Below are 24,000 nucleotides of genomic sequence, written 5' to 3' on the forward strand. Positions count from 1 at the left end.
ATGGAGTTTTAGCTCAGGTCCGTCTCACAGTGGGTCCAGTGGGCCCCCGGACCCATCCTGTAGTTATTTCCCCAGTTCCAGAATGTATAATTGGCATAGACATACTGAGAAACTGGCAGAATCCCCACGTTGGTTCTCTAACTCGTGCAGTGAGGGCTATTATGGTGGGAAAGGCCAAGTGGAAGCCACTAGAACTGCCCCTACCAAGCAAAATAGTAAATCAAAAGCAATACCGTATTCCTGGAGGGATTGCAGAGATTACTGCCACTCTTAAGGACTTGAAAGATGCAGGGGTGGTGATTCCCACCACATCCCCGTTCAACTCTCCTATTTGGCCTGTGCAGAAAACAGATGGGTCTTGGAGAATGACAGTGGATTATCGTAAACTCAACCAGGTGGTAACTCCAATTGCAGCTGCTGTTCCAGATGTAGTATCATTGCTTGAGCAAATCAATACATCCCCTGGTACCTGGTATGCAGCTATTGATCTGGCAAATGCTTTTTTCTCAATAGCTATTAGTAAGGACCACCAGAAACAGTTTGCTTTCAGCTGGCAAGGTCAGCAATATACTTTCACTGTCCTACCTCAGGGGTATATCAACTCTCCAGCCCTATGTCATAATCTTGTTCGCAGAGAGCTTGATCGTTTCTCCCTCCCACAAGACATCACACTGGTCCATTATGTTGATGATATCATGTTGATTGGACCTAGTGAGCAAGAAGTAGCAACTACTCTAGATTTACTGGTAAGGCATTTGCGTGTCAGAGGATGGGAGATAAATCCAACAAAAATACAGGGGCCTTCCACCTCAGTAAAATTTCTAGGTGTCCAGTGGTGTGGGGCATGTCGAGATATCCCTTCTAAGGTGAAGGATAAATTGCTGCATCTGGCCCCTCCCACAACCAAAAAAGAGGCACAACGCCTAGTTGGTCTTTTTGGATTTTGGCGACAACATATTCCTCATTTGGGTGTGCTACTCCGGCCCATTTATCGAGTGACCAGAAAAGCTGCTAATTTTGAGTGGGGACCTGAACAAGAGGAGGCTCTGCAACAGGTCCAGGCTGCTGTGCAAGCTGCTCTGCCACTTGGGCCGTATGATCCAGCAGATCCAATGGTGCTGGAAGTGTCAGTGGCAAATAGTGATGCTGTCTGGAGCCTTTGGCAGGCCCCTATAGGAGAATCACAACACAGACCCTTAGGATTTTGGAGCAAAGCCTTACCATCTGCTGCAGATAACTACTCTCCTTTTGAGAAACAGCTTTTGGCCTGCTACTGGGCCTTAGTAGAGACTGAACGCTTAACCATGGGCCACCAAGTTATCATGAGACCTGAGTTGCCTATCATGAGCTGGGTGTTGTCTGACCCACCAAGTTGGGCGTGCACAGCAGCACTCTATTGTAAAGTGGAAATGGTATATACGAGATAGAGCCAGAGCAGGTCCTGAAGGCACAAGTAAGTTACATGAAGAAGTGGCACAAATGCCCATGGTTTCCACTCCTGCTGCCACATTACCTTCTCTTTCCCAGACCAGAGCTATGGCCTCTTGGGGAGTTCCTTACAGTGAATTGACTGAGGAAGAGAAAACTCGGGCCTGGTTTACAGATGGTTCAGCACGATATGCAGGTACCACCCGAAAGTGGACAGCTGCAGCATTACAACCCCTTTCTGGGGTGTCCTTGAAGGACAGTGGTGAGGGGAAATCCTCCCAGTGGGTAGAACTTCGAGCAGTGCACCTGGTTGTTCATTTTGCTTGGAAGGAAAACTGGCCAGAGGTGCGTTTGTATACTGACTCATGGGCTGTTGCTAATGGTTTGGCTGGATGGTCAGGGACTTGGAAAGACCATAATTGGAAAATTGGTGACAAAGAGGTCTGGGGAAGAAGTATGTGGATAGACCTTTCTGAGTGGGCTAAAAACATGAAGATATTTGTGTCCCATGTGAATGCACACCAGAGGGTGACTTCAGCAGAGGAAGATTTTAATAATCAAGTGGATAAGATGACCCGTTCTATGGATACCAGTCAGCCTGTTTCCCCAGCTACTCCTGTTATTGCCCAATGGGCTCATGAACAAAGTGGTCATGGTGGTAGGGATGGAGGTTATGCATGGGCTCAGCAACATGGACTTCCACTCACCAAGGCTGACCTGGCTACAGCCACTGCTGAGTGCCCAATCTGCCAGCAGCAGAGACCCACACTCAGCCCCCGATATGGCACCATTCCCCGAGGTGACCAGCCAGCTACATGGTGGCAGGTTGATTACATTGGACCACTCCCTTCATGGAAGGGGCAGCGATTTGTTCTAACTGGAATAGACACATACTCTGGATATGGGTTTGCTTTCCCTGCACGCAATGCTTCTGCCAAAACTACTATCCGTGGGCTTACAGAATGCCTTATCCATCGTCATGGTATTCCACATAGCATTGCTTCTGATCAAGGAACACACTTCACAGCAAATGAAGTGCAGGAATGGGCACATGCTCATGGAATTCTCTGGTCTTACCATGTTCCCCATCATCCAGAAGCAGCTGGATTGATAGAACGGTGGAATGGCCTTTTGAAAACTCAATTACGGTGCCCACTAGGTGGCAAAAACTTGAAAGGCTGGGGTAATGTTCTCCAGGAAGCTGTGTATGCTCTGAATCAGTGTCCACTGTATGGTGCTGTTTCTCCCATAGCCAGGATCCATGGGTCCAGGAACCAAGGGGTGGAAATGGGTGTGGTGCCACTCACTATTACTCCTAGTGATCCACTAGGAAAATTTTTGCTTCCTGTCCCTGCTACCCTGAGTTCTGCTGGTCTACAGGTTTTAGTTCCAAAACGGGGTGTGCTTTCTCCAGGAGAAACAACAGTGATACCACTGAACTGGAAGTTAAGATTGCCACCTGGCCACTTCAGGCTACTTATGCCTCTGGATCAACACACCAAGAAGGGGATTACATTATTGTCTGGGGTAATTGACCCTGACTATCAGAAGGAAGTAGGACTGCAACTACATAATGGAGGTAAAGAAGAGTTTTCTTGGAATATAGGAGATCCCCTGGGGCGTCTATTAGTACTACCATGCCCTGTGATTAAAATCAATGGAAAACTGCAACAATCCTTTTTAAGGCTGAATAATATTCCATTGTATGCATTTACCACATTTTGTTCATCCATTCATGTGCTGACAGACACTTGGGTTGTTTCCACCTTTTGGTGCATTTTCGTCATGACTAATGATGATAAACAACTTTTCATGATTTATTGGCCATTTGTCTATCTTCTCTAAAGAAATGTCTGTTCAAGTCCTGGGTCCATTTTTAATTGAATTATTTGCTTTTTTGAATTGTAGGCATTCTTTATATGGTCTGCATATTACATCCTTAGCAAATAGATTTACCACTATTTTCTCCCAATTTGTGGGTTGTCTTTTCACTCTCTTGATAGTGTTGATTAATGCACAAAAGTTTTTAATTTTGATAAAGTTCAATTTATCTTTTTTTGTTCTTGCTGCCTGTGCTTTTGGTGTCATAGCTAAGAGAATTCGAGGTCGTGTAGATGTGTCTCTGTGTTTTCTTCCCAGAGTCTTACAGCTTCAGCTCTTAAATTTAGGTCTTTAATTCATTTTACAGCAAATATGTATTATTGAGTGGTATTGCTTTTGAGGTGCTGTTCTAGGCATTGAAGATACAACAGAGAACAGAAAAAAATTCCCTGCATTTATGAAGCTTACACTCTCGTGGCAGGAGAATGACAACAAATAAGTAAATCATACAGGCAGTTGTGGGAGCTTGGATTTTAACTAGGGTTGTCAGGGAAGGCCTAATAGACAGTGTAAGGGTTAAACAAAAACCTGACAGTGGGAAAGGTGGGAGCCAAGGGATTCCCTAGGGGCAGAGCATTCCAAAGGACCAGCAAGGGCAAAGATGGAAGTGGTCCTGGTGTGTTTCAGGCATGGCAGAGGCCACTGTGACTTCAGCGGAACATGTGCGTGTGTGGGGAGGAGAGGTGTTAGAGGGGAAGGGGGCAGGGTGGGTCCCTGTTAGAGGGGGAAGGGGCAGGGTGGGTCCCTGTTAGGGGGAAGGGACAGGGTGGGTCCTTGTTAGGGGGAAAGGGCAGGGTGGGCCCCTGTTAGAGGGGGAAGGGGCAGGGGGGCCCCTATTAGGGGGAAGGGGGTAGGGTGGGTCCCCGTTAGGGTGAAGAGGCAGGGTGAGTCCCCGTTAGGGGGGAAGGGGCATGTTGGGCCCCTGTTAGGGGGAAGGGGGCAAGTCAGGTCCCGTGGGTTCTTGTACGGTCTTGCAGGTTGTAGATTGGAAGCCACCGCACGTTTCCAGCGGAGACTCCGGTTTTAAAGCGCGGCCCTGCGCAGGCCTCGGGGTCCGCTTTGTGTTCGCGCGCCCAGTTTTCGGTCGTTCTGGCCACAGTGCAGAAAGCGGAACGTAAGGAGCAAGGGCCGAGTCCGCACCCATTCAAGCAGCCGTCATCCAGGTGAACCTGGGGGCCTGGGCCAGGGCCGGGTCACCCAGATGAGGCCTCACCTCGTCCCCTCCGGTATCCGCGACCCCACGGCCACTGCTCGGCGCCAGAGGCCGGACGAGCATCTCCGAAGTAGTGCGGGCGCTAAGGGGCGATCTGCACCGGATCCTCAGCGCCTGCTGACTGGACCGCGCCGCCGAGGCCCCTCGTCGCCGGGAGCCCACAGGTGACCGCACCGTAACCTCAGCGGACTTCCCCGGCCACCCCAGCCAGGGCCACGCGGAGGGCAGTCACGTGGCCCACGCCGGCCTCTCTTCCCGGAGGGCCCGCGCACGCGCCGCCACCATCTCAATCTTTGTCGTCTATCTTTCTTTGTAATTTCATTTATGCCCCAGCCGTCCTCCCTCTATCATTCTCATATGCAGCTTCATTCAGTGTTTTAACATAATTGTATTACAGTTAGGTAATATTGTGCTGTCCATTTCTGAGTTTTTACATTCAGTCCTGTTGCGCAGCCTGTATCCCTTCAGCTCCAATCACCCAATATCTTACCGTATTTCTATCTCCTGATGGTCTCTGTTACTACGGAAATATTCCAAGTTTATTCACTAATGTGAGTTCATATCAGTGAGACCATACAGTATTTGTCCTTTTGTTTCTGGCTAATCACACTCAGGATAATGTCCTTAAGATCCATTCATGTTGTTACATACTTCATAACTTTATTTTGACTTACAGCTCCATAATATTCCATCTTATGTAAATGTCACAGTTTGTTTAGCCAACTGTCTGTTGATGGACATTTTGGCTGTTTCTGTCTCTTGGTAATTGTTAATAATGCTGCTGTAAACATTGGTGTGTAAATATCCATTTGTGTCCTTGGCCTCGTGTCCTTTGAGTAGAGACAGCATATAGATGGGTCCTGTTTTTTAATCCATTCTGCCAGACTATGTCTTTTGATTGGAGAGTTTAATCCATTAACATTCAGTGTTATTACTGCATGGGTAGTACTTTCTTCTACTGTTTTGCCTTCTGGATTTTATATGTCATATCTAATTTTCCTTCTTTTTACCTTTACTCATAGTCTTCCTTTCTACACTCTTCTCCACACCTCTCTTTTCTGTCTTCATATCTGTCTCTAGTGTTCCCTTTAGTATTTCTTGCAGAGCTGGTTTCTTGGTCACAAATTCTCTCAGTGATTTTTTGTCTGAAAATGTTTTAATTTCTCCCTCATTTTTGAAGGACAATTTTGCTGGATATAGAATTCATGGTTGGCAGTTTTTCTCTTTTAATAATTTAAATATATTATCCCACTGTCTTCTCGCCTCCATGGTTTCTGCTGAGAGATCTGAGCATAGTCTTATTGGGCTTCCCTTGTATGTGATGGATTGCTTTTCTCTTGCTGCCTTCAAGATCCTCTCTTTCTCTTTGACCTCTGACATTCTGATTATTACATGTCTTGGAGTATTTCTGTTTGGATCTATTCTCTTTGGGGTACGCTGCACTTCTTGGATCTGTAATTTTAAATCTTTCATAAGACTTGGGAAATTTTCAGTGATAATTTCCTCCATTAGTTTTTCTCCTCCTTTTCCCTTCTCTTCTCCTTCTGGGACACCCACAACACGTATATTCATGTGCTTCATATTGTCATTCAATTCCCTGAGTCCCTGCTCATATTTTTCCATTTTTTTCCTATAGTTTCTATTTCTTGTTGGATTTCAGATATTCTGTCCTCCACTTCAGAGATCCTATGTCCTGTCTCTCAGAATCTACTGTTGTAGGTTTTCACTGTTTTTTTTTCATCTCCTCTACTGTGTCTTTCATTCCCATAAGTTCTGTGATTTGTTTTTTCAGACTTTCAGTTTCTTCTTTTTGTTCTTTCCTTGCCTTCTTTGTATCCTCCCTCAATTTATTGATTTGGTTTTTGATGAGGTTTTCCATGTCTGTTCGTACATTCTGAATTAATTGTTTCAGCTCCTGTATGTCATTTGAATTGTTGGTTTGTTCCTTTGACTGGGCCATATCTTCAATTTTCCTAGTGTGATTTGTTATTTTTTGCTGGCATCTAGGCATTTAATTACCTTAATTAGCTTATTCTGGAGATTGCTTTCACTTCTTTTATCTAGGGTTTTCTTGCTGGATGAATTTGTTGTCTGTCTGTTCTTTGACATTCTGTTCAGCTTTATCTGGACCTTTAGCTTAAGTTTTGTTTAACAGAGGAGAAGCTTTCAGTTCTTGTTTTCTTGTTTCTTGCTCTGTCTGTATGGTGCCTTTCCCCCCACACACACTTAGGAGGGTCTACTTAGATATTATAGACCCCAGCCAGATTTTCCCAGACCAAACTGGCCTCCTGTCAGGAGGAAAGAGTCACCTGCATCAGTTTTCCCTGAGGGTGAGACCCAGCAGGTTGAAAGACTTTCCTGTGAAGTCTCTGGACTCTGTTTTTCTTATCCTGCCCAGTATGTGGCACTTGTCTGACTGTAGGTCCCACCAGCATAAGGTAATGCGGTACCTTTAACTTTGGCAGACTCTCCCTGCTGGGGGCGTGGTCGAGACAGAGGAGAGGTTGTAGGCTGGATTTAATGGCTTCAAATTACCAAACCCTGGTGTCTGAATTTCTTGATGGAGGGATTCCACCTGAGTTGGGCTTCACCCCTCCCCTGGGGAAGGCACAAGCTCCAGATAAGCCCCCAAAAGAGCTCACTTCTGCCTATGCCTGGGGCAGTTGCAGCCTGAAAAGTCCTGCTGCTGTATCCAGAGGCAGTCAAGCCTATGTAGATACACAGCCACAAAAACCTCTGTTTCCTTTTTTTTTTTCCCCCTTTTTCTGTCAGTCCTGCCCCCTTGGCACCAGGGCAAAAATGAGCAACCTCCGCTTTGATCAGTTTCACCTAAGCTGGGGGCCTATTTTTAGTAGTCAGAATTTGTTAATTAGTTCCACAATTGGTGTTTGATTGTGCCCAGTCCCTGCTGCTGGTAAAGTCCTTTCCTTTCCCCTCTGGGAAGCGGCCTGTGGGGGAGGGGTGCTGGCTGCCACAGCTTTGGGAACTCACGGTTCGGTGTGGGGGGGGGGGTGCTTGCAGCTGGTCCAGCTGGTCCATACTGGGGTACGCTGAGTGTCTGGTCACTATCGTGGCTCCGGGAGCTGTTCTGTACTGTTTCTGGTTATTTAGTAGTTGTTCGGGTGGACGAACTAAAACGCGCACATTGTTAAGCCACCATCTGGACCCGGAACTCCATCCTTTTACTTTCAATCTATTTGTGTCCTTGTGTCTAAGATGACTCTCTTCTAAGCAGCATATAGCTGGATTATGTTTCTTAATCCATTCTTCCAATCTGTATCTTTTAATTGGTAAGTTTAGTCCATTAATATTCAGAGTTATTGCTGAAAAGATGTTTCTTGAATCCACCATCTTTTCTTTTTTATTTTATTTGTCAGATCTATATATTCTTTTCCCTCTTTTTCTTTGTATTCTTTAAATTACCCTTAATGGTACTCTTCAATTCTGTGCCCTCCTCCAAACCTCCCTCTCCTGTCTTTTTTTTTCAGCTGGCAGAACTCCTTTTCGTATTTCTTCCAGGGCTGGACTCTTATTGACAAATTCTTTCAAGACGTCTTTGTTTGTGAAAACTTTAATCTCTCCCTTAGTTTTGAAGGACAGTTTGGCTGGGTACAGAATTCTTGGCTGGAAGTCTTTCTCTTTCAGGATCTTGAATATATCATACCACTGCCTTCTCATCTCCATGGTGCTAGTTGAGTAGTCTGAACTCAGTCTTATTTGGTTTCCGTTTTATTTTTTATTTTATTTCATTTTAGATTGTTTTTCTCTTGCCACTTTCAGGATTTTCTGCCTCTGTTCAACATTTGGCAGACTGATTAGTATGTGCCTTAGGGAAGGCCTATTTGGATTTATTCTGTTTGGAGTTTGTTGGGCTTCTTTGACTTGTATTTTTATATCCTCGTTGAGGTTGCGAAGTTTTCTCCCATTATATCCTCAACTACTCTTCCTAGCCCTTTACTCCTCTCTTCTCCTTCTGGGACTCCAATGATTCTTTGTTTTGTCTGTCATTTCCCTGAGATCCAATTCAATTTTTTCCATCATTTTTGCCATTTGCTGTTTTGAGTCTTCAAAGTCAGTTATCTGTCCTCTATATCACTGACTCTTTTTTCTGTCTTTTCAAATCTGGTGTTGTGTGCCTCTAGTATGTTTTTTAGTTGGTCTGCAGAGTCTTTAATCTCTGTGACAATCCACTATTTTTCTATTTATTCTTTCACATTTCTTTTTATGCTCTTCTGCTGTTTTCTCGATCTCCTTTATGTCATTTTCTATCCCACTTATTTTATAAATTAGAATAGTAGGGACATCTTTGATTAGTTGTTCCAATGTCTGTGTCTCCTCTGGTGTTTTAATTTGGTCATTAGGCAGGGCTATCTCTGACTGCATGTGATATGCTTAGTGATCTTCTGCTGTCTTCGTGGCATGTAAATATCTTGACTGATTTACTTTGGGAGTTGATTTCTTTCAGTAGTCTAAGGCCTTGTGTTTGCAGGATGGTTGTACAGCAGGGAGCAGGGTATGGGTTGGGGCACTCAGTGCAGTGATTTGTTTCGGGGCAGGTATAGGCACAGGTTGGGGATGTTACATTGATGCTTGTGAACACGGGTGCCCAGCAGCCAGGGAGGATGTAGCTGTGCGGGTGCACCGGTCTTGGGGGCGTAACCCTGGTGTGTGCTGGTCTAAGGCACAGGACCCTTTGTGTGCATGTGTAGAGCTGTGGCAGCAGGTTGGTGTTATGCCTTTGTGGATTGGGGCAGATGTGACCCAGCTGTGCAGTTCAGCTGGGAAGTGAGGCTGAGGGCTGTTCTAGGACTGCTGTAAACTGCAGTTCCCAGAACTGAATGATGTGATTGGGGGCTGTTCGTATGCATGGGCTAGGAGTGCTGTAAACTCATGCACAGTTCTTGGTGGGGGGGGGCAGGGTGAGGCTCTGTGACACTATGGGCAGTCAGGGGGCAGTGGTAGCCTGGGTATGGTGGTTAGTGCCTGCAGCCTTTTTGTACTGACAACAGCATGCAGGGAACAGGGAGGGGGAAGTAGTGCTCGGGAGGGGTACAGGAGAGGTGGGTTGGGCTATATTTGGGGTATGGGTGGGGGGCACGTATGTGCACTGGGGGCTGGTGGTGCAGGAGTGCCTGGAGCTCAGGGAATGGGAGTGGGTGACGGTGTCTGGGTGCATCGAGTGTGGGGTGAGTTGCTGGTCATGGGGCTGTGCCAGTGAGGGTAGCATGCCCAAGGAACATGGCCTGGCTTAGTTCCCAGTCCCCAGCTCCCGTCTGCACTCCCTCAGGCGCCATGCCTCAGTGCCAGGCTCCAGCCCTCTGCCTCTCAGTTTCTTGGCCTCTGCAACCAGAGGTGCCCTGTGTGATGCAGAAAGTTCTCCCAGGTCAGCCACACTCACGAATCGCTGCCTCAGTCACCGTTCTGTCCCTTCTCTAACTTTTCTGTGGAGCAGGGCTAGGCTTGAGCTACTCTAATCAGCCATCTTCCTGGAAGTTATATTCACTTTTAATATTTCTTTTTCCTTTCTGCTCCTCGGCCTGACTCATTTCAAGTGCTTTGTCTTCAAGTTCACTGATTCTTTCTTTTGACAACTCCAATCTACTCTTGAAACCCTGCTGGGCATTTTTCATTTCAGTTATTGTGGTCTTCCACTCTAGTAGTTCTGTTTGGTACCGTTTTAAAATTTCTCTCTCCTTATTTAGACTCTCCTATTGCTTATTCATTGTTTTCCTGATATCTTTTAGTTTTTTCTCTGTACTTTTCTTCATCTCCTTGAGCATTTTTTTTTTTTTTTTTTGCAGGGGCAGGCACCAGGCATTGAACCTGGGTCTCTGGCATGGCAGGGAGAACTCTCCTTGCTGAGCCACCGTGGGCTGCCCTCCTCCTTGAGCATGTTTAAGATCTTTTTTTTAAAAAGGCTTTGTTCAGTGTGTCCACATTTTTGTCGTTTTCACTGGTATTTTTTGTATCTTTATCCTCTTCCTTTAGGTGGGCAATCATTTCCACTTTCTTGATTTTACTTTGAATCCATTCTGTACATTTTAATATTTTAAGGTGTTAACTCTGGGATTTACTCCCTAGAGTGTCTGTTTCTTGGTTTTGTAACCAGCTGGTTACAAAATAAGAGAGAGATTTTTCCTGAGCAGTGAATGCAACATGCAGGTATTTCCTGTCTGTCTATGCCTGTCTTGTCCTGAGCTTTTGCTTGCCAGTTGTTTTGGAGTTTCCATGTTTACAGGAGTTTGATTGTCCTCCTGCTTTCCAGGAGACAGAGCTTCCTTTCCTGGGTATTTGACACTGGCAGACCTTAGTCCCAGACTGTCGGCCCCTATAGTTTTACACTGTTTTGTTGTCTCTGTTTTTGCCTAGATGGCAACTTCTTGGAGGAGGGTTACCCCAGGAAGGACTTTCCCAGCCTAAACAGGGCCAGGCACCTGTGAAGAGTGCCCAGACCGGCTCCTAAAGTGCCCTGGGGAGGGATCAGGAAGGGCCCAAAGTCTCTGGTGGCTCCCCAATTTGAGCTTTCCTGGCCTGCCCAGTTAGTGCAGCCCTTCTGCTGTCTCCTTCACAAGTTGCTGTGTCTTTGAATCACCACCTCTATCCCTGTCCTAAGAGTGTTGAAACAATATCTGCCCTCAGAGCCGCGACCCAACAATCTGAATTCACTAATCCAAAGCTGTGAAAGGTGGTCAGCTGTGCTCAACCCTGTTATTGGGGCAGAGGATTTTTATGTACCTTTTTATCAGCAGCAGCTAGGCAGGGACTGGGCCCCACAGTGGCCTGCCATGAGAATGGGGGATGGTGTGGTAGTTTGGAAGCTGTGGACCCCAGAAAAGGCCATATTCTTTTAACCCATTCCTGTGGGTGCAGACCTGTTGTAGGAGGGACCTTTTGATTAGGTTCTTTCAATTGAGATGTGACCCACCCTATTCAAGATGGGTCTTAATCCACTTACTGGAGCCCCTTATAAATAGAGAGAAACACCAAGAGAAGTTTAGAGGAAAAGCCACAGACGGAGGAGCCAATAGCCAAAGCAATGAAAGCCAGGAGAAAAAGACCAGCAGACATTGCATGTGCCTTGCTATCTGACAGAGGAGCCCGAGCTCTCTGGTAACTGGACTTCAGAGAAGTTATCGTCCTGTTGGTGCCTTTACTGGGACATTTTCATGGCCTTAGAACTGTACATTTGTAAGCTAATAAATCCCCATTGTTATAAGCCAGTCCATTTCTGGTATAGTGCATTTTTGTCAGCTTTAGTAAAACAAAGCAGATGGGCACCAGTAGCTGTCATGCAGCGAGAGCAGCTTACCGTTCTTTATTGTAATTTATCAGCCTGTTGCCCTGCTCTTTTCTGGATGCTGTACAATGTTCTTTTGGCCTCTGGAGTTTCAAAATCGTTGTTTCAGGCCATTCCTGCCTGTATAATAGTTGTTTTGGTGGAAGGACTGAGTCCTGGAGCTCCCTGCTCTGCCGTCTTCCTCAGAAGTACTCCTTCCTCGTCCTTTTTTACAGCTGCATAGTGTTCCATTGCAGAAATGTATTGTACTTTAGGAAGTCCTCTCCCTGATGAATTCCAGAATCATAGACTTTTAGAGCTGTGAAGTACTAAAAAGACACTGAGGATTACCTCTTTATATGTGGAGAATCACTTCTTCCCACCTAAAACGAACTGAAATGCCTCTCTTTATTTAGCTTTATAACATTACTTGTAATAAAGTTGCTTTCTGCTTGCTTGGTTGTTCAAGATTCTGAGTAAATAGGTTAATAAACCCTGACACCACCAGGGGGCGCTACTTGCCATACTCTTTTCAGGATGGGTCTGGGTGTTTGGATCCCATTGGGCCACTAGGCCCTCGGCAGGGGGTGCCAGATCTGGACACAGCCCTTCTCAGGGAGGATTGGATTTGGCCTCTGGCCAAAGAGGATACCTCTTCCCCATAGGGAGGATTTTATTTCCAGGAAACAGAATATTTCTTGTAATTTGTTCTTTATTTTTTCTTCTTTTTTTTTTTTTCAATCATTCTTTTCCTTTTAAATGTAATTCCTTGTAGCAGCCAAATGATTGGGAACAAAGCTGTCTAGAAAAGAATGGAGACTGCAGTAACACCCATGTGCAATTCCTGGCCAAAATACTGAGCTAAATCTAACCATGAGAAAATCAAACTCATCCAAATTGGGGAAAATGCTACAAAATACCAGCCTTGAGTTTTCAACAAGGCTACTGTCATTGTCAAGTTCTCTTGATTAACACAGACTAAAGAGATGGTAACTAAATGCAACGCGTGGTTCCACGTGGCTCCTGGATTAAAACAAGCAAGCCACACAAGCTCTACAGGGATAATTGGGGACATCGGAGCTTGGACTGTACATTAGATAACGGGGTCATGCAGAGATAAATGTCTGGGGTGTGATAGCTATTGTGGTTATGTAGGGAATGTCCAGGTGAGCAAATATGCTAAAGTTTTTAAGGTGACGGTTTGTGATATCTGTGAGATAGAGAGAGAAAGCAAGTATGGCCAAGTGTCAACAATTGGTGCATTTAGGTGAAGGCTGTGTGGGTGTTTCTTGAACTATTTTTGCAACTTTTCTATAGGTTTCAAATTTCTCATTAAAGAAAGAAAATACTGAAGAGTCATAGGTACCTGGGGGATAAGTGAGATGCTAGCTTTTCAGGACAGAGTTGGGGATATTTCTAATGGGGTGGGGTCCACAGGAATCCCCAGTTGAATGGGGCACCTTACCACCTCTCCCAGAGTGTCCCTGTTAAGAGTACTCCTCAGAAAAGTGAAATAAAACCCAGTGATCCTGTTGGATGCAGAAAATATGGACTTAGGGTCATATGTAAGAAAAGAACCAAAAAACTGGTGATTTTTGATGCTGGGAGAAGCACATAATAATAGCTCAAAACATGTTTACTGGTTTTTAGATTTCCACCAATGCTTTAAATAGTTGTCTAGTTTTTGGTCTGCATAGTTGTTGTTATGAACACAACTGTTTGTTAGGTACCTATGAGTTGTGATTTTTTTTTAACAAATGTTGCCCTCTGAAGTTGTGCAGTGCACAACCTGATCACCTTTCCAAAGCAACCCTGATTAAAATACCTGCTGTGGGTTATTAAAAGGTTACCAACTATGCGCTGAAAAAAAGAAAAAAGATAAAAGTCAAAGCTGGGACAGAGAATCAGCTCCACGTGCGAAATTATCCATCACTAAGGATAGACAAGTGTCATTCCTGGGCATTGTTTAATCCTGATTTTGGCAGTTGGGGACAAAGAGGTGATTGACAATGAGCCTAGGAAATTGTACACTGTTGGGAAGCATAAATCCACGAGGTGAGGGTGCTGGCCCTAGGAAGCTGTATCAAAACCATCCTAAGTCATGTCCCATGATTTTCCTTGCAGACTTGGGCTTGGGAGAGAAGGGCCATATCTGAGCAAAAGGGGAGGCTTCCTTAGGTGACTCTTGGGTATAGTCATGGGTAGGCTTAGCTTCTCTGCTATAGAGGTAGGTTTCGTGGGGGGTGGGCATCAGGATCAAGGGCTTGGCCTGTTGACTTGGGAGTGCGTAATGTTTGAGAGGGTGCCAGGGGTTCCCAGGTAGGAAAGTTGAATAGTTCCAGGTATTTTCTCTAGTCCTTCAAGGGACTCTACCAATACTTTACAAACAGAATTTTACTAGACTGTTCATTTCTGTGTTATTCATAATATAATCCAAATGTCTCTCAATAATAGAATGGCTAAACTGTGATGGTTTCATACAGTGGAATACTACTCAGCAATGAAAAAGATTGTGCAATAACATAAATGAAGCCCAAACACATCAGGCTGAACAAAAGAAATGCACAACTATGTGATGCTACTATGAGCCACTGATTGTATGCTTTGGGTGGATTATATGGTGTATGAATCTATCTCAATAAAATTGCACTTAAAAATGAAAAAAACAAGCTGTGTTGGTGGGGAAGGGGTGTTTATAAAAGTATCTGGTGATTTTGCTACAGACCTACCTCCCTGCCCACTTAATGGAGAATGATAGCTGAAGGGAGCCCCTGTTAATGATGGAGATTCTTCCCTTGAAGAGAACAGGGGGGCCAAAAATTGTTACCACCCACTGGTGTACAGAGTTTAATCGCCAGTTCAGCCTGAACCATGATTCGATCGTACGTTTGCGAGACTCAACCAACAAGGGTTCACTTGTGACATGTTTCCACATTTTTGTTGTTCTGTTTCAGGCAGAGTGGTGAATATCAGTAGCGTACAAGGTTCAAAAGCTCTTGAAAATTGCAGCGAGGATCTGCAGGAGAAGTTCCGATGCGAGGCCCTCACAGAGGAGGACCTGGTGGACCTCATGAAAAAGTTTGTGGAGGACACAAAAAACGAAGTGCACGAGAGGGAAGGCTGGCCCAGCTCGGCCTACGGCGTGTCCAAGCTGGGGGTCACGGTCTTATCGAGAATCCAGGCCAGGAGTCTGGAGGAGAAGAGGAAAGCTGACAGGATTCTCCTGAATGCCTGCTGCCCCGGCTGGGTGAAGCCGGACACGGCGGGGGACAGGGGCTCCCGGACAGTGGAGGAGGGGGCCGAGACCCCCGTCTATCTGGCTCTCCTGCCCCCCGATGCGACCGAGCCTCACGGCCAACTAGTGTGTGACAAAGTCGTTCAACACTGGTGAACGTCTGCCTTGGGGCTTACCGCTTAATAAATGCTTGAGGAATGCATGAGCTCGGTCTGAAGCTGCTGTCTGATTCCATTTCTGCCTTCGAGTGTCGACTGGAGGCTCTCTGTGAGAGAGGGGTCTAGTTCCGGAATCCGCAGCTGAACTTGCTGTGCGAAACTATTTCACCTGAGAGGGAGAAGGACACGGTCCGCTGGTTCTCAGGTCACCTGGAGAGCTTGGTAAAGCACAGATCGCTGGGCCCCGCCCTGAGAATCTCCCATGCGGTTGGTCTGAGGCGAGACCCGAGAATTTGCCCTTTTGACAAGCTGCCAGGTTCTGCGGGTGAGCTGCTCTGCTGTGAGCAGCCCTGGCCCTGGGAGAGGTCTGAGGGCTCTGGAGTCATTTCTCAGCCATTTCCTAAACTGTTTCTAGTTTATTATTTCTGTTAAGGATGATCGTTTACCCTGTTACCTTAGCTCTGCAACACTACTTTGTATTTCATGTTTTACTACATTGAGTCTATTTTAACAGGTTCTTATACTTATTAAGTACAGTAGCTTGAAGGACCCCGGAGGAATAATCCTTTGTTCTTTGGGATATGATTACTTCCATCCTGGGTTTTTCATTCTGTGATCCTCCTAGAATGTCAGCAACGGCGCCATGCTGCCTCTTTCACCTTGGTCATGCTTTATCCAGGCCATCGCTTTGCCCAGACTCATGTGAATGTCTTCTCTCTAACCTCTTCACGCCCCGCTCTAAGCTACAGCCCAGGGTGGCGCTTCTGATGACTCCCTGAACCCCCTTTTATGATCTCCATGACTACCTTCAGATGGGATTGGATTTGCAGAAGCACCCTGTAGAAGAAAGACCTGGAGCCAAAGCATCTTATGAAAGAGGAGACATTTACTTGCAAAGCAGGTCTGCCATGAAGTCAAGATCAGCTGCCAACCAAGATGGCCTGAACTTCCCTTTAGCTTGACTAAACTTTAGACAGACATTTCCCTGACTCCAGGCTCCCAACCGCCTTCTTCCTTCTCACCTGGACCCCTCCATACCCAGGTGGCTGAGAGATTCTGAACTAGGTAGACCCTTGGACCCTTACAGACTCCAGATGGCCTAATAAGGCAAAGGAAAATGTTCTAAACTAAGTGTTCTGATTGCAGCCGCAGTAAATCTCTCATCTATCCTGGGGATCAACCAAAGCCTCATCCCCACTATCCTCCCTGCTTTTCTTCGACCCACTCCCAGCCCTTGAAGAGCTCTCCTTTGCTTCAGTGGAGGTGAGTTCTCTCTCCTCTGCTGTAGCAACCCCTGAATAAAGTTGTCATTTTCTGTTTGACATTGTCCAGTGTGGTTTTTTGTTTGTTTGTTTGTTTTGACATTGGCCACATAACAACAACCAAATACAACAGGTAGACAACAGAAAGTATATAATGATAGAAATTCACGGTTACCAAGAGTTGATATTCTGTTCATAGCAACTTTGTCATTTGATTATCATATCACAAAGGTGTACAGCATATCTTCTGACACAAGCATTACAGAAAAAAGGGAATATACTTTTCCTTAGAGAACGAGTAAAGTGTGGAAATTGATCAAGGTTTCAGTTATTTGGTGAACCAACACTAAATGAGGTTACCCCATTATTGGTGCAAAGTGATTGTTTTCCTTGACCGATGGACTTGCCATGCCAGCAGGGTGAAGTGTCAGTTTAGTTTTTGTGACCCTGCCCCCATTTTTCATCCACTCTGAAGGAAAGGAAGTCTGAATCCCACCCCTATCGCGTTTAACTTTCTTCAACCCAACTCTGTTTGGCCTGGTTAAATGCAGCAGGCATTTGTATTCTTTGGGGGCCACTGCTCCTACGACATTTTAATGACTTCTTGTCTGGCTATAAAAAGGTCTTAAGGGCTTTCGATAAAGATCTGCCAGCCTCCAGAGTCCTGTGGAAGCTGCCGCAGCTTCAGGCTCTACTTAGGTCCCAGACAAGAAATGCCCCAGTAAACCCGCCAATTCCTTTCATTTCTCCTCCCCCTTTTGGCTCTAGCCTAATCCCACCTTGTCATTTTGGATCAGCACTTTGAAGACCCTTAACTGTAAGCCGCTGGTCAGACTGCATTTCTCATTTTAATGGGAAGATCTGTAGTGGACCCTTACGAGGTCTGTCCAGCACCAGCTTTCCAAGCATGAGCCCCACCCCTGTCCCCGCTCCCCTTGTTGGCAGCTGCAGCCGCCACCAGGTGGCTTTGGTCCTCCAGCCCTGTTTACTGGTCCAGCTGGAGCCCCAGACCCAGGTGAGCCAATGAGCCCCCCTTCCTCTGGGAAGCAGGATGGCTGGGCTGGAACAGGGAAGGCGCAGAGCTTTTCTCATTATGGCCACATGGTCTAATCAGAGGGAAAACAAGCTGATCCATAAGAAAAGCAGTTACAGAGGGGCCCAGAGAGAGACAAGCCCTCCCCTAGCGACAGCCCATTTCCTGGGCCCAGACCATTCCTGAGATCCTGGGTTCTAAGAGATGCTCTAAGGTACCTTGTATCCGTAAAGATAAATCTCCATTTTCCTTAAGCGAGTTTAAATTGGGTTGCTGTGCTTGCAGTTAAAAGGTATCCAACCAAGAGATGTCCGTTAAATTTTTTCATAGAATGCTTAAAGAGAAAAAATGACTTGGAATCAGAGGGAAAATAAAATACTGTGAACTCATAGCACATTAGGCCATATGTCATGCTTAATATTCTCACAACAGTCCTTTGAGGAAGGTCTTAATGTCATTTTTCAAATGAGGAAATAAAGGTTGAAGGCAAAGGGGATCTAGTTGAAGACATTCGTTCAAACGCCAACAAGATTTCTACGCATTGAATGAGACTGATGGGGAAATAGTACCCAGTTCTTTAGCATCATCAATAGTGGAACAAACTGACATTACGTGCCTTCTGGTGGGATGTAATGAAAAGGAAACATCACTTGGGTAGCCTTGCCAAGAATGTTTAACCTGAATCTAATGCTGAGGAAATAGAAACTTCCAGCTGTCTGGCATTGCAAAAGACAATTGGCGTGGACTATTTAAAAAGGTCACCACTGTGAAAAAGAAGAGGAGGGGTGACAAATCTAGAAGAAAGGAGACTGAAGCGATGTAACTACCAGGAAGAACATATGATTTTGATTGTCTCCTGAATTAAAAAACAAAAACAAAAACATTAAAAGGCATTTTTAACACTAGGGAAATTTTGAATATGAGCTGTATACTTGATCATATTATTTACCTGTTTAACTTGTATGTGTGTGGAATAGGATGCTAAAAATAGGAGACTATTTTTAGCAGATCATGCTGAATTATCAACTTGATGTCTGCAACTTAACTTTTGCTTGATGAACCATTTGAAAGATACAGATAAGGTAAATATGGCAAAAATTTTAGTTTGTGTTTGCATGTTGTTTTGTCAATAAAAATATTTTTAAAGAAAAAAAAATTTTAACAACCAGTAAATTGAGGTGAAGGGTATTCATTATAATAATAATCATCTTCAGTGGATTTGAAATACTTCCAAATAAAAAGTAGGGGAACCAGGTGACATCTTCCAAAGATGGGGGTGGGGGTGGGTGGAAAATAGACCCAGTTTTTAGTAACTGGACTGCATTTAATCTCTCTCTCTTTTGTGTGTATGTGTGTGTGTGTGTGTGTGCACTATATGGTGGGGTCACATTTCATTTCTTTCCATGTGACTATCCCATTATTGCAGCACCATCTGTTGAATTTTTTGTTTGTTTGAGGGTAGTTCATAGACTGGGAATCGATCCCAGGTCTCCAGCACGACAGGTGAGAATTCTACCACTGAACCACCCTTGCACCCCTGGAGTGCATTTAACCTTGATGTAGAAAAACTTTCTTTTCTTCTTCTTTTTTTTTTTTTTTAAGAAATTCTCCTCCAAGTTAAGTTAGTGGGCCAGAATTCCACGGTTATTTTACTTCCTTTTAGAATTATGCATAGGGTTGCCCCTTCTCTGCTCCTTAGGGTTTTTCCCAGTACATCCTGACATTTTGAAATATGGAAGCCAGTTGGTAAGTTGGAAAAAATGTAAGCATCAGTCTCTTAAAGAAGACAAATTTTAAATAGGTCGAGTATATCTGGGTCATTTGCATTTTTTTACTTTAGATTTTCTTTGGGAATATATTTCACTGTCTTCTTTGGTAACTTGATGTTTCATGGTTTGCGGTAGAGAAAAAAATAATTTGGCTTGGGATCAGAAGGGAAAATGAAAAAAGCTTATGATAAACTTGAAAAGCTACAGCATACCAGGCCCTGTGTCATACTTAACACCTCAGCAACACTGCTGTCCATCATTCTCACAAGAGTCCTCTGAGTTAAGTGTGAATGCCAGTTTTCAAACAAGGAAATGAAGGTTTCAAAGACTAACTGGCTCCAGACCAGGAGTCAGGACTCAGGATCACATCCAAGTCTGGCCACAGAGTTCCTCACCCTTCCTTGGTGCTTAGGGTTTCCCACACCAGCTCCTAGAGACCACAGGCAAGTCCCTGTGTGTAAAGGCTTAAGGGAGATGATACATTTAAACTAAGTGATTTGTAAGCCAATGTCGTAGTTACATTTCCAGTTATCCTGTAGGTGAGCTTTTCTGTAAAGTTAGAGAACTGAAAGGTATTTCAAACGGATAATCCCCTACTGCATGTCTTTAGGCACAAAATGGAGCTGGTGGTCCCTTCCACATCAGCTTTCCAGGGCTGTGCTTTCCTAGGCTTAATTAAGTACATGCCGGTGAAGACGCTTACAGTACCACTGTAGAGCTAACTCTCCTGTCGCCTCCTGGATTGCAGCAAGGATTGTGACAGACCAAGAACCTGAACAATGGTGTATTAAAGAGATGAAACCCACGATAATGATCGTGACAAAGGTGGAATTGTTATTGCAAATCAACCGCAAAATGGGCAGGGCATCAAATACAGAACCACACAGGACTTCTCCAGTAAGAGGAACAAGGGGAGAGCAAGGGGAAGTCAACAGGGAATGAGTGGTTGCTATCTAGATGAGTGGTATAGGATCTTGTTTATAGAAGAAACAGTCCTGCAGGATGCCCAAAATTTGCATATCAAAACCCAGAATGTGTTTGCTTGGTTAGCCTCTCTAGTAGGTGGGTCAGCCTTGGCCAAGAATGTAATCGCCCCTAATTTATGAGGCTTTCTTTACTGTCAAAAGGGATAAGGATTAAAGTTCTGATTTAAACTAAATGTGAATTGTCCTAATTAGTTTGAGTATTATTATTATATTATTATTCAAGGATTCTGCTCTGTTAACACACCCTAACCAAATAAACCTAGCTAAATGGACTTATAAGCATGACTAGACAACTTGACCCAAGAAAATAGAATGATTTCTTATAAGAAAAAACATTCAGATTGTAATTTTGTACATTGACCGTCAATCCTGATTATAAATTAAGTTGTTCTTTTAAGGATTTACAATACTTGAATTTATCAGAATTAAGTTAAATTAGCCCCACACACTTCCCAAGTCCTTTAAAAGACAGGTGAGCTATAAATACATATAAAGTCACCAATACTACTTTATATAAATGTTTTAGGATAAAGTCATACTTGGTGGTTGTGATGGTTATGGTCACATGTTGACTTGGCCAGATGATGGTGTCCAGTTGTCTGGTCAACCACGCACTGGCCTGACTGCTGCAGTGAGGATATTTTGTGGTTTTAAATCACCAGTAAGTTAATTGCATTTGTGGCTGATTACATCTACAGTCAACTGAGGCGATCGCTTCAACAGTGAGCAAAGCTTCGTCCAATCAGTTGAAGGCCTTAAAAAGAGAAGTGATGATTTCAGCAGTCAGAAGAGAGAAGTTCCAGCTCTACTTCAGCCAGCCAACTTCTCCTGGGGAATTCACTGAAAATCTTAATTGCAGTTTCTAGTTTGTGGGCTGCCCTATGGAATTCGGACTTGCCCAACCCATGGTTGTACAAGCCAATTCCTATTAAAAACCTCATAATATTTACATTATATATATATATATATGTATATATGTTATATTTCCCTAGAGAACCCTAATACAGATTTGGTACTGGGAGTGATTCTTGAGAAACAGAATCTTAAGTATGAGATTTCTAGTTTGTCTGGGGTTTTGGGAATTGGTTCTCTAATCTTTTAGACTCAAAGGCACTAATGACTGCTTCCAACAATAAAGATAGCACTGATAGTCCATAGTGTGAGCTGGCAGCTGAGATACCCAAGGATATGGCTACTCAAATGCTTATAGGAGGCAAGGCTCTGGGCAAGAGTGGTTTTGACAACTTAACAGAGTAATGTGGGATTAAAAAGATTAATGATGTTGGCTAGTTGTTCCTAAACACAGTTTAGGAATAGTTGTACAACAGCTTGATGCAATTGTAAAAGAAAGGGGAGACAAGGCTTTAAATTCCTAACAAAAGCACCAAATGAAAGACCTGAAAGTTTCTATGTGTGCCCTGAAAGAAAATCTCTTTTCTTATAGCCATAGACTTGAGATTTCTGAAATTTCTGAAACCCAGACTAAGGTTCTCAATATGTGTGTGGCTGACTTACAGTTTAAATTGAATTTCCAACCTTGTAGGGTGGCTGATTTAAAATGAGGGCATTAGTTGGAAAGGAAAATTAGAAAATCCTGAAAATTGGAATGGGGACATATGGATTGATAGTGATGAGGGTGGGGACATTGAAACCCTAGATTCTGCTGAGCCTTTGCGAGATAAATCTGTAATGGTCTGCCTGAAGGAATGAGCCATCCAATCTCTCCCTACTTGAAGAGATTAACCCTGCTATGCCTGATAAACCTGTAACTTATAACCACCTCTATCTGAAGTTACATCAGATGAAACTTATCAGAATGCCCTCAGGTAGTTGGCTTGCAAGACCCTTCCAAATCTCTTTATGACCACCCCCACCAGACTTTTCTTCCAGATCTACAATTAGAGTGAACAGACCCAAAAGATGAGGTACAAACTGTGACCCATGAGGAGTATGCTACACTCCAAAAGAACATGCATGACTTTTCTAATTTATAAAAACAGAAATCAAGGGAATGTGTGTGAGAATACATATTAAGAGTGTGGGATAATTAGGGAAGGAACATAAAGTTGGATCAGGCTGAATTTATTGATATAAGCCCACTCAGTAGAGATTCTGGATTCAATGTTGTAGCCTGGGGGGTTAGAAAGGGCTCTAGCAGTTCATGTGGTTGGCTGAGGCATGGACAAAAAGATGGCCTACATTGCCTAGGGAAGTGAAAATGCCAGAACTGCCCAGGTATAATGTAGATGAGGAAATCTAAAGGCTAGCGCGATTGGAATGTTAGAGTGGATTTATCATGTAGGACCTGCTTACCTGCCCCTGGAGTGTCCAGAGGACACACTTTTCACCAGGACTGTGAGGTATACATTTGTGAGACCAAATCCATCACCCCCGAAAAGTTCTGTGGTTGCCTTTCTCCATACATCAAATATTAGTGTGGGAACTGTTGTCACTGAACTTGGATCCTTAAACTCAATGGGGATGATCAGCTCTGGGGTTGGCAGAAGCCAAGTGGCATTATTTACCCACCAAGAAGGAGGTGGGCAAGGTTAACAGAATGGAGAGCAGGCTCAAAGGAGTATTCAGACTTAATGGCACACAGACTTAACGGCAGTCCTAGTAGATCATGAAGTACCTAAAGGAAAATAGGTAGACACTCTTCTACATCCTTACTTGATCTGTATAAGCAGAAGAGTTCTAGGTCAAGTGAAAAAAAAAAGTCTAACTTGAATTACAAAACAAAGAGCCATGGCCCCTTAATCAATTTCCAGACTTGGAACAATTTACAGACCCAGAGCCCAAAGGGTCTGGTCCTCTTGTGGAAGGACTCTGCTACCCTGCCAGAAGTTTATACAGTTAATCTTCCTCTAAGTCTTCCCCAGGAGAACTAGGGCCTTTTACCATTGTGCACTGGGGAAAAGGAAATGATCAAACATTTCAGAGATTATTAGACACTGGCTCAGAAGTGACATTAATTCCAGGAGACCCAAAACATCACTCTGGTCCTCCAGTCAGAGTAAGGGCTTATGAAGGTCAGGTGATCCATGAAGTTTTAGCTCAGGTCTGTCTCACAGTGGATCCCTAGACATATTCTGGCTTTTTACCCAGTTCTGAAGTGTATACTCGTAATAGACATACTCAGCAACTGGCAGAATTCCCACATCAGTTTCCTGATTTGTGGAACACGAGCTATAACAGTAGAAAAGGCTCAGTGGAAGTCACTAGAACTGCCCCTACCTAGAAAAATAGTAAATCAAGGCAATATCAAAATCCTGGAGGGATTGCAGAGATTAGTGCCGCACTTAAGGACGTGAAGAATGCAAGGGTGGGGATTCCTACCACATCCCCATTCAACTCTCCTGTTTGGCCTGTGCAGAAAAGAGATGGGTCTTGGAAGATTCAAATGGATTATCATAAACTTAACCAGGTGGTGACTCCAACTGCAGCTTCTGTTCCAGATGTGGTATTGTAAGAATTCGAGAGTTTTGCCATGCAAAGGAGGACTCCAAGAGACGTTCTCTCATGCAGCACGCAAGGGGTTTATTTACCACACATGCGTGGGGCTCACTGAACACGCAGGAACAGAGAGCCCTGAGCCTGGGTTTGGGGAAGCTTTTAAGAGGTAGGAGGAGGGGGGTGAGGGTCGAGCATGGGTCACAGGTGCTGCTTCATGCAAGAAGCAGATAACAAACATTTTGCAAGAAGCAGATAACAAACATTTTGCAAGAAGCAGATAACAAACATTTTTCGCGCATGAGT

General features: G+C 44.4%; 2 protein-coding genes and 1 long non-coding RNA gene across 7 annotated transcripts in view; 2 read left to right on the forward strand and 1 right to left on the reverse strand.

Annotated features, from left to right (window-relative positions):
- LOC143648656 (carbonyl reductase [NADPH] 3) overlaps nucleotides 1–16,510 on the forward strand; it is a 32,270-nt gene extending 15,760 nt beyond the window's left edge. Inside the window, exon 3 of the mRNA XM_077118943.1 lies at nucleotides 14,753–16,510. Coding sequence (XP_076975058.1) covers nucleotides 14,753–15,189 — 437 coding nt within the window. The 3' untranslated portion in view covers nucleotides 15,190–16,510. The remainder of the gene's footprint in view (nucleotides 1–14,752) is intronic.
- The window catches only part of LOC143648657 (uncharacterized), a 223,063-nt gene that overhangs the window by 90,625 nt on the left and 108,438 nt on the right, over nucleotides 1–24,000 (reverse strand). The window lies entirely within an intron of this gene.
- LOC143647736 (uncharacterized) overlaps nucleotides 15,231–24,000 on the forward strand; it is a 76,506-nt gene continuing 67,736 nt past the window's right edge. Inside the window, exons 1-4 of the mRNA XM_077117505.1 lie at nucleotides 15,231–15,300; nucleotides 15,397–15,516; nucleotides 16,423–16,454; nucleotides 17,399–17,468. Of these exons, the coding sequence (XP_076973620.1) occupies nucleotides 15,231–15,300; nucleotides 15,397–15,516; nucleotides 16,423–16,454; nucleotides 17,399–17,468 (292 nt within the window). The remainder of the gene's footprint in view (nucleotides 15,301–15,396; nucleotides 15,517–16,422; nucleotides 16,455–17,398; nucleotides 17,469–24,000) is intronic.

This window comes from Tamandua tetradactyla, chromosome 10 (assembly GCF_023851605.1).
Source record: "Tamandua tetradactyla isolate mTamTet1 chromosome 10, mTamTet1.pri, whole genome shotgun sequence".
NCBI lineage: Eukaryota > Metazoa > Chordata > Mammalia > Pilosa > Myrmecophagidae > Tamandua > Tamandua tetradactyla.